The sequence below is a fragment of the Plecotus auritus genome (genome assembly GCF_963455305.1).
Source record: "Plecotus auritus genome assembly, chromosome: 2".
Taxonomy (NCBI): domain Eukaryota; kingdom Metazoa; phylum Chordata; class Mammalia; order Chiroptera; family Vespertilionidae; genus Plecotus; species Plecotus auritus.
Genome location: NC_137771.1, coordinates 152,865,915 through 152,879,064, shown reverse-complemented (window position 1 = coordinate 152,879,064; position 13,150 = coordinate 152,865,915). Strand labels below are relative to the sequence as shown.

The 13,150-nt window shown below is 35.7% G+C and overlaps 1 protein-coding gene across 4 annotated transcripts in view; it reads left to right on the top strand.

Annotated features, from left to right (window-relative positions):
- The window catches only part of CBLB (Cbl proto-oncogene B), a 246,417-nt gene that overhangs the window by 129,005 nt on the left and 104,262 nt on the right, over positions 1-13,150 (top strand). For all 4 annotated transcript variants that reach the window (XM_080654165.1, XM_080654163.1, XM_080654164.1 and 1 more), the window contains exons 5-8: positions 126-282; positions 5,570-5,691; positions 9,632-9,769; positions 12,630-12,717. In XM_080654165.1, the coding sequence (XP_080510291.1) occupies positions 126-282; positions 5,570-5,691; positions 9,632-9,769; positions 12,630-12,717 (505 nt within the window). The remainder of the gene's footprint in view (positions 1-125; positions 283-5,569; positions 5,692-9,631; positions 9,770-12,629; positions 12,718-13,150) is intronic.

Below are 13,150 nucleotides of genomic sequence, written 5' to 3'. Positions count from 1 at the left end.
ATTCTCAACTATTTGTCTTTTAGTACAAATGCAATTATATTAATGTTATGATGGAATTGTGTGTTCAATGGAAGGTATGTCTTAAATGACACTTGATTCAATTACTCTTTTTTTTTCTTGCACAGAACTATCGTGCCATGGAAAGTATTCAGACAGTGCCTTCATGAGGTCCATCAAATTAGCTCTGGCCTGGAAGCTATGGCTCTAAAATCAACAATTGATTTAACATGTAATGATTATATTTCAGTTTTTGAATTTGATATTTTTACCAGGCTATTTCAGGTAAGTTTCCTTTTGTTTAATCCTTCCCTCTTTAGTATGCGTGTACAGTGCTTAGGTGCATTTGTGTGGACACATGTGTCTATGTCTCTCTTTCACAAACACATGCACATATACACAAGCATATTGGAAATAGTCTCTTTTTTGGTGGTCTATAATTTTAAAGCCAGTCTAGTCTTTGCTGTAAATGTTGAGTTTGTTTGGACTACCAGGTGCTGTGAACCTAACAGTTGCTTGTTATCTTTGAGAAGATTCATGCAAAGGAGCGTTGTTTTGAATTCCTTATTTGGTTTCTCAATTTACTTTGTTAGTCTTTTTGGCTCAATCATTGATATAATGCAACTTTTATGGGTGGGCATCTGCTGGGGTTGTCTCCCAACTTCTCTCCTTTCCTCCCACTTTCATTAGGTGAGAAGGTAAAGAGTAAACTTGGAAATAAATAGCAAATTTATCCTGTTCAGTATAGGCAATTACTCTGTGCACTGTTTTACCACTGGCTTTGCTCATTCAGTCATAGGTTATAAACATCTTTCCATGTCAGAAAATATTTTCATCGGTATAATTTTCAATGTTCAGTTGCCACATAATATTTCATCAATGTAATAGGGCATTTAACGAATATCTATTTTGGAAAATTAAGCCTTTCTCCCTCTTTTCTCCCTAATATATATGACTTTGAGATTAACTGTGTTATCTTGTTTATTATGGTGTTTTTTTTTTAATTAGTTCTTTATAATTGTCTTCAGAGAAGCAGGTATCATATGAGGAAAGCTGGACACTATCATTTTATTCTTTTGTATGTCTTAATGGAATTTTCCTGAACATGTATACCTAAAATTTGTGTTTTGAATTTGGCCCTACCATCTATGGGATTCAATTTAAGTAGTCATAAAATGAAAGAATCCCACCTAAAATCTTTCTGATAAATTATATAGTCAGTGAGATAAATTGATCAGAAATCAGGCTTGCTTATAATCTGATGCAGTTTCTTATTATTTTGGTCTTAGTTGGATTTATTCTTTTTGAAACCTGATTCCAACAAATGTTAAGAGTACAATATTGGTTTTTGTGTTTGCCATGTTATAAGTATTTTGCTTCTGTTATGTGTGACTCTGCTTTGCACTAGCCTGCAAGGATCGGGTGACTGATTCATGTAAGAAAACAAGATTGGGTGGGATTAAGTTTTAATTTATGAAAGAACCTGTTAACAGAAGGCAAATTAACTCTTGTCAGCAATATTCATAGAATACATTTTACTTTATTACAACTTTAAAGTCATAATTCTGCCTAGGCATATAGGATAAGAAATTAGATAAATGACTACAGAAAGTGTGCTTTTGCTTATTTTCAATTTACTGCAATTTCCTGATTATTCCCTTGGTATATGTAGGTTGTCAGCTTATATGATTTTAAGATAAATTTTGGAAAAAGGATGTGTTTCCTGTTATTGATCATTTTATAATGGAACCTCTCCTTTCTTTAAAGGTTTCTGATCATTTTCCAAATACTTTAGTTAGCATTCTAAAGACATTATAAATAGCAGGAGCTTTGCCTCGCCCACTTGTGAAGGAAGAGAACAAAGGTTATTTTCATACATTAAACCTAACTGTTCATTCTGGGGAGAGTGTGTTTTTTTTTGGGGGGGGAGCCTGGATGACTTTGTTGGTATGGATATTAAATTCTAGACTAACTCAGAGTTATACAGTATATTAAAAGTATGAGGGCAACTTAATGTTGGTTAAACATTTAACCAAATTGCTATTTAATATGTGCACATATCCTATATAATAAAGAGCTGATATGCTAATTAGACTGAACAGCAGAATAACCGTCCAGATGACCTTCCAAACGAAGCTGGGGTGCAAGGGCTGAGGCAGCAAGGGCTGAGCCCCTTGCACAAATTTCGTGCATCGGGCCTCTAGTTTTCTTATAAGCTGTTTTACTTTAAAACAGCCCAAGTTATCTTAATATAGTAAGTTGTGTATATCTTATTTATGCCATTGGAATGGGAGAAGAAAGGAATCTTTTTAAGCAGAGCAACTGTGACAAGTTTTAGATAAAATCGAACTCTTCCTTGTGGACCATTCAGTGCCTTGTTCCTTTTAAGACACATAACTACAGAAGTAGCTACAGAACTCTCATTAGCCCCTATAGAGTTCTGAGATATTTTGCTTCTTTTGGTTTTATTTTTCAAATGAGTAATCATACATGTAACTTAAAATAAGAAAAAAATTGGTTCTATGAATACCAAAGTGGATTGTTAACTTTTACTGATCTTTTCTATATAACTTTAAAAATTGAGTAATAATTTTGTTATAATTGTGTATTCTGTATGAAAATGTAGGTTTGTGAATACTTGTCACTACTTGAACAAATATTCTTCTGCAGCTGTGCTATGCTGGTTAATTGGCAGTGAATTCTTCTAGCTCTCAGTTGCTAGATGTGAGGTAGTTAGCAGAGTGGGATCTGAAAGTGGGCAAGGTACCCTCTCAAGATGGGAGTCGGACATTGAGAACTAGCATAAAGGTTTGAAGAAGGAGTCAGCGGAGGCTAGGAGATGAAGTTGAGAATGACTAGGAAATGAGAGAAGTAAGAAAGCTGGATGCTTGTTACCCTTTCTTCCTCTCTTCCCTCATTCTGTTATTCTGCCAAAACTGGGACAAATGCTGGGGAGTCACGGATAAGAACTTGCAATAGCTACCTTTCATATTTCTTCCTCTTTCTTCTGCCTTGAATCTTCTCCCCTCAGGTAGTTCAGAAATGTATTGGCAGGTACTAAAGTCCTGGGATGGAAATACAGGGTTTTGCTTCTCTCTTCCCCCTCCCTGGGGCTGCTGTTCCCCTTCTCCCTCAATTTCTGCCACTGCTAGAGAAGACTGGTTGCTGAGAAATGGGACAATACATTTGAGGGCAGCAGGGTGAGGAATGAGTGATTTGGGGGCTATACTATGGAATAGATAGCATCAATGGAATAGGGAGAAATATAATAGGAGGAAAATCACTCATTATAGCAAATAGTAAGAAAAAATATCTGGGCAGACCTGCTGAGGCCCCTCTTCCAGCGAAAGTTGTAACTTAGTAAACGGCTGTTTTTGCAAATAATAGAATTTGGGGAGAATGGAGGGACAAGTCTCCTGAATTCACTTCATTTATTTATTATTAGTCTTTAAAAATTTCCAGATAATTTTGTTTTAATGTGTGTGAAAAGATTTCCTCTAATCTCTAAAAACAAAATTGCAAAAATAATTCTTATTCTCCAAAGCACTTTGTTTTTCCTTCTTTAAACCATTAGTTGGCAAAATATATATAAAAAAACACAATAACACATAACTACCACATGTTTCTGACTGTGGGGTACATTCACAAGAAAAACAGTACACAGACTCTTTCTATTAAATAAATATTTTTGCAGTAGAAGCTGGCCCTCTGGATTAGTCCTAATAAATGGTTGCTAAATACTGCAGCAGTTGGCTCAAAACTCAAACTTTGTTTTTTTCACTTGTATTTTGATCTGTGCATTGGCTGTCTATAAAGTTCAGCACTTTTTAAAAACAACTGTTCCGTGAATTTGTGTGGACTTCAATGGAAGTGACCCAAATATTTTATATTCTTTCCATCCTTGTCCATTTGAGATAGGGAAGCAGAACATAAGAAAACAAAACTCCATGCCTATAATATCAGTTTTTTTCTCAGTTAAAAAAACACACAAAAACATATGCTGCTTTTCTTCCACGCATTGTTTATGTAATTTTTAGTCATGCCTTAAGAGGAAAATTAAAAATACCTTTTGTTCACGTACATGGACAATGCTCTCATAATAGTGTTCTGTAGAGCTCCTGTCTGCCCAGTTAGATATTTCTGCTTGATGGGGCTATGCATTAAAGATTTTTCTTTTGTCAGAAAAGGTTAAAAAGTTCTTCATTACTAAATCATTCTTTCCATCGTTATTCCTCATCTCAAGGGATATAATCATTAAAGAATTCTGCCTTGCAAATTTGAAACCCTTAACAGTTATGAGAAGCAAGTCTGAAAACAAACAAAAGCAGAAGTCCTCTACTAATAATCATTTCTAGATGACTATTTCTACAACTTTCATTTGGCAACATAAACCACCTTTTTTTCCCTTTCATGTAGAAGATGTGAGTTAATAATCTGGCACAACAGATACAGTGTGCTGCCAATTGCTTGGGAAAAATGTAGCTTCAGCCTTAAAATGTGGCCGAGATGATTCAGTCACACCCTCAAATCAAGTTTTCTGTCACTGATTGCCTTCTTTTTCTCTCTTGCCATGGTAACTAGTGAGGGACAGCTAATCACATTAAAGAGAGAATGATACAAACCTTTTGTTGGTGTTTGTGTGTGTATTTCTGGGAAAGATTTTTACATAACTCACTTTAAACCATAAACCTTTTGTAATTTCATAATTGTGCGAGGATAAAACCAAAGTGAGTACAGGATGTGTTACCAGGGGAAGAACACCAGATTGGGAGTCAGGGCCTTGTAGACAAGTCACTGATTAGCGGGAGCTATTCAACAGGGATAGTCCTGTCTCATCCCTGATTCTGGCATCAGTGCTGGTGTTCCTTTGGTGAGCAAGACAGGCATGTTCTCTGCTTTGTGGCTTATGGTTGATGTGTAAACTTTGCTAAATCACTTACATTCTGTGATATGGTGACTTGTTCTATAAAATGAGACACTTAAAGGTACAGTAGAGAATAAAACAGACATACAGGGTGATGATAGGTAACAGTTTTAAATAGGGAGGTCTGAGAAGGCTCTGTTGAGGAGAAAGCAATCTTGGTTATTTAGAGAAAGAGAATTAAGATTGAGTCAGCAGATGCAAAGGCTCTGCAGTGAGAGAGTGCAGTTGTGTTCAGGCCAACAGCACTGAGGCCAGCATGTGTGCACAAGAGGCAGAAAGTGGGAGAATCACTGCAGGTGGGGAAGAAAGGGAACTGGGGATCCATCCTGTAAGGTTCTTCTAAGCCATTTATAAGGACGTTTGCTTAAGTTTTAAATTATCACAGTGCTTTATTGGGAATTTTTGTGGTTTTTCTTTTTTGTTCTCTGTTTTCTATATTTAGGAAATGTTTTCTGCCTAATTATCATCTTCCAAAATGAGAGTAAGTTTTTGCATATTTACTGTTACATAATAAAAGTTGGCCTCAACCACATATGCTCATACTCATCTTAAAAAAGATAAAAGAGCATTTTAGTAAGTGTATTAAATAATGGGCTGGTAATTGATAGCTGATATTATCTAGTTAATATGTTTTATTTATATTTTTAGCCTTGGGGTTCTATTTTGCGGAATTGGAATTTCTTAGCTGTAACACATCCGGGTTACATGGCATTTCTCACGTATGATGAAGTTAAGGCACGACTGCAGAAATACAGCACCAAACCTGGAAGGTAGGACTTTGAGCAGTCATATTATGTGATGTTCTAAAGAGGAAAACTCCTTTATGACTCTCTTAAGTAGATTAATAACACCCATCGGGTGGGCGGAGGGAGGGAAATACTAATAAACCGTGCTTCTTAAGTGAATCCTTTAAAATGATACATTGTGCTTGTTCTGAAATGTATGTTCATAAAGTGAAAGAAAATACTGTGTAATTTTATGAACTTAGAAATTTGTTAGGTCTCAGAGTTCTGGTTTTCAAATTGGAATATAATATTAGCATATTGACTATTTTCAAGTTACCTGTGTTTATGTATATAATTGTATGTGTATATTTGAATGTAAGATTCATGTTCATTTCTTTGTTTGTTTTTTCAATCCTCACCTGAGGGTATTTTTCCATTGATTTTTAGAGAGAGTGGAAGAGAGAGGGAAAGACAGAAATATCGATGTGAGGGAAACATCGATTGGTTGCCTCCTGCACTCACCCGGGAGCCTACAACTGAGGTATGTGCCCTTGACCGGAATTGAACCTAGGACCCTTCTGTCTACAGGCTGACGCTCTATCCATTGAGCCAAACTGTCTAAGGCTTATGTTCATTTTTTATTTTTCAAGACATTTAATTTGGCTCTATGATAAACATAAGTATATATAAACACATATCCTATCTAATAAAGAGGTGATATCCTAATTGACCATCACGCCCTCACAAAGATGGCGGCGCCCACAGCCAATAAAGAGGGAATATGCTAATTGACTGCCACACCCTCAAAGATGGCAGCACCCACAGCCACAAGATGGCGGCGCCCAGTCCTCGTAGCCCTGCCGGGGCAGCAGGCATGCAGCATGGCCGGGCCTGCCCCTTGGCGGGTCCGGCCGCTCCGCCTGCCTGCCTCCAGAGTCCCCCAGCTCCCCAGCCTCCCAGGGCCAGCCCGAGGCACAGGCAAGCCTCGGATGGTGGCTGCCCAGCCACCCAGGGCCACCCGAAGCTCAGGTAACGAGGGCCGGCTAAGGCTTGCGCTGCTGGCAGTGGCAGCAGCAGAGGTGTGATGAGGGCGCCACCTTCCCCATATCACCAGTTTGCCTCCCACCCCTGAGGGCTCCCAAACTGTGAGAGGGGGCAGGCCGGGCTGAGGGACCCCCCTCCAGTGCATGAATTTTCATACACCAGGCCTCTAGTAAGTACATAAACATAAATAACCCATTGTTATAAACCAAGCCAATTTCATGTCCAATAGAACTTCTTCCATTATACCTCATGGTTCTTTACAGCTGAGAATTGGTTTTATTTTCCAGATGATAAACTGCGTCAGATGCATAGAGGTTGACTATTTGGTCAGCCCTTTTGACTTTTCCCAAGAAATCACACCTTATTAATTACAAATCTGGCATCAGAAAATGCCTCCTCTCTGGTTAATGCATTTCTCTACTTCTCATCTAGAAGTACATTGGATGCATACTAGCCATTTGTGCCATGGCAAGTAGCATGCTGGGGATGGCAGTAAGGACAGTGGAGACCTGTCCACTCACACTCACATTTTAGTACAGAGACACCATTTCAATGTCCACGAATGTACACTTTTTATATAGGGACTAGTGCCCCAGTGCACAGATTCCTGCACATTGCAAGGAAATTAATTAGAAGGTGGCTGGCAGTGTGAGACTGGGTGAGATGGGGCCTGACAAGCCCTGGAGCCAACCTCCCGCTGTCCCTTCCCAGCTGGCCTCACCTGGAGTGGTGCCACGTCTTGAAGGGCATCTGCAGGTGAGTGGGGTCCCTCTTGCAGGTGGGGTCCCTCAGCCTGGCATGCAGGGATCGGGGCAAAACCGGCTCTCCAAAATCCCCCAAGGGGTCCTGAATTGCGAGAGGGCGGTTCTCGGGTGACACACCCCAAAATCAGGCTCCCTCCTCTCTGGTTCCTCGGTGCATCACCCAAAAACCACTGCTGCCAAGTCACCACAGCTTGGCAGTTCCTGCGTTGAGTGTCTGCCCTCTGATGGTCAGTGCGAGTCATAGCTACCAGTCAGACGGTTGTTTAGCCTTTTATATATACGTATATAGATCATTTCATTTTAGGAAGGAATTTGGTTGGTGTTTTTTTAAAGTCTACCTTTTCTAATATTGTTTTTTATTTGATTTGTAGCATAAGTGATGTCTTTTTAAAAAGTATTTTCAAGTACAAGCCACTATTATTGATCCCTTTCTTTGCTATAATTAAAATTTCCCCCTTTCTATATTTAACAATTTGTATGGTATATAAAAAGAAGGTAGTGGGTGCAAACAACAGTTTATTTAGCTCAGGTTGAAGTCTTCTGTTAAGATTAAGGAGAGTTGTTTCTCATTGTGACCATGACAGCAGGTCAGATATTTTGGACAGTGGCTTAGATGAATCATTTTGTTTCATCCAAGGATCTCTCAAGCCAAGATTTTCCATAATTTTTACTGTCTGGATTGGCATTAAAGTATGTTTTTGTCATGAAATATGATTTGAAAGATGTGATATGGTTGGGATCATGCAGTCTTACCAATTTAACACAGAAACTATTTGGGGAATTACCCTGCTCAATTCTATAAATATAATAAGGAAACTGAGTCCATTTTATGTTCTCTGGTTCAGGATCTGGAGATAATTAATGACAGTGTTGGAAACAAAAACCAGGTCTCATCGCTATTGGAATAGTTCTCTGAATAAAAAGTTATTGCTCTCTGAAAAGATGTCTTTTTTCCGAACCAGCCCTGAAACAATTTATTCTATTGTTAGTTAAAGATGAAATGTTTAGTCTGTGGTAAACTATAATATGTAAAGTGTGATAGGGCATTGAAAATGTGTTTAGGAAAACTCCTTTAATGAACACATCAAATAATTTTGATAAATATTTGCTTTACAAAATATATCTATTTAAGTGGTCCTTTGTCTTAGAAAGTATTTCATCTCTTTGGCTTCATGGTAAAGGGAACAGTTGGGCCTTTGCCAAGGACATTGGGGTTCCTCAGGTTGTGCTTTATCTGGGATCCAACTGGCAGTCACAATAAAGCTATGTGGAATTTTTTGATCCAATTAAGAATGCCAGTAATTGATGGGTTTATATTCTGTTTTCAGGCTGTCTAGGAGAATGTTTTTACATTTACTTGCGAAGTTATTTTGTAAGGTTCTATAACCAAAGTGAGGTTCTTAATATTTATAGATCAGGTCTTTTGAGCTCTTATTTAAAGATATATGACTAGAATACATGAAATAAAAAGCATTTTTTTCAATAGTAATACACATTATTAACAACCAAAACTGTATAATTTTTAAATTATAAAATAGTATATTGAATTCCACAGTAGAAACTGGCTCAGTTTCTGTCAGGGATAGACAAATTAAATTTTTACCTATGTATTTTATTTTTAATTTCCAAAATAATTTGTCATAGCTGTTTCTACCACCAGCACTTTCTTTCCTTTTTTTTTTTTTTTTTTTAATATTCACCCAAGCATAAGTTTTCTTCATTGATTCTAGAGAGGAAGAAAGAGTGGATGCGGGGGTGTGAGAGAGAGAAACATTGATTGGTTGTCTCCCCTATACACCCTAACTGGGGATCAAACCCACAACCTGGGTATGTGCTCTGACTGGGAATTGAACCTGCAAACCTTCAGTACATGGGGTGATGTTCTAACCATCAGCCAGGGCATTACCTAATGGTGATGGCAATAAATCACTTGATAGTTTACAACTTCAGTTATTTTCTCATATAACTCTGGAGATATTTAAATGAAATGATCATTGCTTCTGTTACAGATCAATACATAGAGAAGTACAACAGTGTTAAAATAATTTAGAAGGAAAATTTATATTAGGAATTCTAAATGAGTCTGTTTATTCTTTACCTTAAAAAAACTTAACAAATTGTGTAGTACTTATATACATTTCAAATATGATTAAACATAATTTCCTCATGTTTTACAGTTACATTTTCCGGTTAAGCTGCACTAGATTGGGACAGTGGGCCATTGGCTATGTGACAGGGGATGGCAATATCTTACAGACCATACCTCATAACAAGCCCTTATTTCAAGCCCTGATTGATGGCAGCAGGGAAGGATTGTGAGTATGAGAAATGGGCATCAGGGCACATTCACAAATGTGAAAAAAATACAGGCTGCTCTGAGATGGAGAAAATGGATAGTGTGAGGCGGGTGACCTGGTTGCTTGTTTTTTATTTCAAGACTAAGAAATGGATGCTCCTTTGTTTTTATTGTTTATCTTTTAAAAATAGTTATTCAAAGATAACCTACTTATTTGAATTTCCCTGTATTTATAGCAAATAAATTCCAACATGAAATGGCAATGAGATTTTATATCTATTATCAGAAAAGAAGTTGCTACTTAAAAGTTGTTTTAAAATAGATATAACACACACACACACACAGGGGTGGGCAAAAGTAGGTTTACAGTTGTTCGTATGCAAAATAATACAAGAATTAATAAATAATAATACAAAGATAAACTGTTTTGCATCCTCACAATTGTAAACCTACTTTTGCCCACCCACAAAGTTTAGGCAACCTGTTAAGTCCCTTCATATATACATATCTGTCATTCATTTTAGTCCTATGCCACTTCCTCCTTTTGTTGTGTTTACAGTGTCACTTCATCACACTTATTGTTGAGCGCTGATTCAACTTGCCATAGCATGGATTGTGATAGAAACCTAGCAGGAGGAGGTCCACCAGAGTCAGCAAAGAGCAAATGATTTAAGTGTTACCTTTCTAAAAGTAATTGCAAAAACAAAAAAGAAAACAAAAAAATTAGTGATGGGAACAATATAAAGAAAAAGAATGCATTTTTAAAGTTGTGAGCTTTCTAGAAATACTTATATGAGAATTGTATGGCAAACTGTGGTACTATGTTTTTTTCCCTCTTAATTATGATAAATTTGCTGTTCTCAGTTAGTTAGACTTGACCTTTAGTGCAGCAGAGATTTACATGTGTAGCTTTGATTTACTATGATTGCAGAATTTTTACTTTTAAGAAAATATGCTTTAAAGTTTGAATTTATCAATAGAGGTTGTGAGTGGGCAACTCTGTGATTTGATATGGCTTATGTATATTGTTTACAATGCCTTCCATCTATTTTTCAAGTCAATCAAAACCAAAACTCTATGATTTTTAAGTAGTAGTCTTGCCTCTGAACACCTACATAAAGTTACTGTTAATATTGACACAAACACACATGCATACACACATCTTCAGGGGTGTTTGATGAGTTGAATTTGTACTTTAGGGATGAATTACATTAAAAATAGATTAGATCAGAATTTTAATCTGATAAGTAGATCAGGTTTTAGAATAGGTTAAAATAGATATTACATTAATTACATCATTTTTTGTTTTAAGATCAGTAGAAACATGGGAGGCATATCATCTATCTTAGTCCAGCTATCATCAGGGTCAGCTGTTCTTTCCTGATATTTAATCCAATATTATATGACATAAGTGATAAATTTACTTTGATAACCAGCTAAGATTTTTTTTTCTTCCTTCACAGTCTTTGTAAAGGGGCTCATCAGTAGCACCCATGTTCACTGAGGAGAATGGTCATGGAATTGTCATTTCTTTATACATTAAATAAAGAGAGTGTTTTAACCTCTTCTCTAACTGTCTTATTGTCATATTTGTAATCTTTCATTTCTGACTTCATAGAATTTCATGTTTTTGAAGTGGGATGATCAAAATGTTATATAATAATTTTTAAAATTTGCCACTTTAGGGTATAAAAAGAAAGTTCCTTATTAATTTTTGCTATCACTCTTCACTTAATATTTATAGAATTTTATCCCATCATCATAATGACACTATAACTTTGTATCATATTCAAATATAATCATCCACTTTTCCTAAGTCTTAAAGATTTATCTAATTGATTCGTTCCTTACCATTTGAGAATTGTCTGTTTTCTAAGTTAATTTTTTCTGGTTTTCCTAGGTAAATTTTAACACTAACATATTTATAGACTATTTAAGGATAAATTTTTTGTTACTTCACAGAACAGTTTTAATATAGTTTGCCCTTTAAAATATTCACCACTGTAGTAGTATATTCTTAATTTTTCATTTAAGCCATTTAGCACAGAAATATATTGAACAAAATTAGTCATAGCAGTGGATGGACAAAATCCAACAATAATACTGCCATTAAAAAATGAAAAATAGGTATTTACCAATCCAATAAATTTAATTTTTAATGAATTTCTTAGTAAAAACTGTTATACCACTGCAAGATGGCATTATTACTATAACTTTAAAGAGTTAGTTCTTCTTTCATTTCTCTCTAATAATGGAAGGTTATGTTCATAAAACTGTGTTCATAGTTTGATTTGAAGTAAATGAAACATGGACTTGTAATACTTTCTGATTTCTTTAAACGTGTTGGGTGAGTAGAAGGTAAGATGGAAAGAGAGAGAACAGGAAACTGGAGAAACAGGGACACCATATAAATGTTTGAATAACTTTTGGGGGAAATTATGGGCTTTAATTCCAGTTTTCTCTCCTTGTGTTAAATATGGTTTAAAATGATACATTAACATTAACTGTGCTTCAGATGAAAAATGTAATAATTGCAAAAATATGCATGTTCAAAGTATATTGGAATAGAACATGAGAGACCAGTAAAATAAACTTTTAAATTACCTAACAGACATATAGTAAAGGTATTTATTTGAAAATTGTTGCTTAGCAGCTGAGTTCATATTTGTTATATATTTCTTATGTGAAAGTGATTTCTAGATTTTAAATGTATTAAAAATAACAATATTATGGAAATAGAGATGGAATAGGTTCTTGATATAAGTTAAATAAAAAGGAGGTATTCAAATGTGTGTTTTAATATAGAAGAATCTGATAAAATAACCTAGTTGCAATTAAAATATAAATTTATAATAATAAAATTTATCTTTAATTTCTAGCTACCTTTATCCTGATGGGAGGAGTTACAATCCTGATTTAACTGGATTATGTGAACCTACACCACATGATCATATAAAAGTTACACAGGTAAGGACAATTTGTGCAAATATATTTATAATTAAGTATCTAGAGCCAAATAAAATTCTCTACTTACTCTAGAGCCAAAATCATGTACAGGCACTTAATGTAAAAGATACTTAAGGAATTCTAAGGGTGTTTGAAAGAAAAAAACACATTACTTTTTCCATTTTTTAAATAAAAATTTTTGCTGTTAATATTCTTGCTTCCAATATAATTTTGTTAGTTATTTGGGGAGATAGGTAGATAAATCCAAAGACAGGTAGATAAATATGACGGAGCCACAGGGTTAGGGAACTCCATAGCAGTTAGGATAATTTATAGGCATTAGCTTTTAGAGTCAAATGAGTAAGTGAACCCTATTGAAGATAATAATTATATTTGTATAAATCCATTGTTGGCAGCCTCATAGATTATGAGTGTAACTGGGTGACATTCAGTA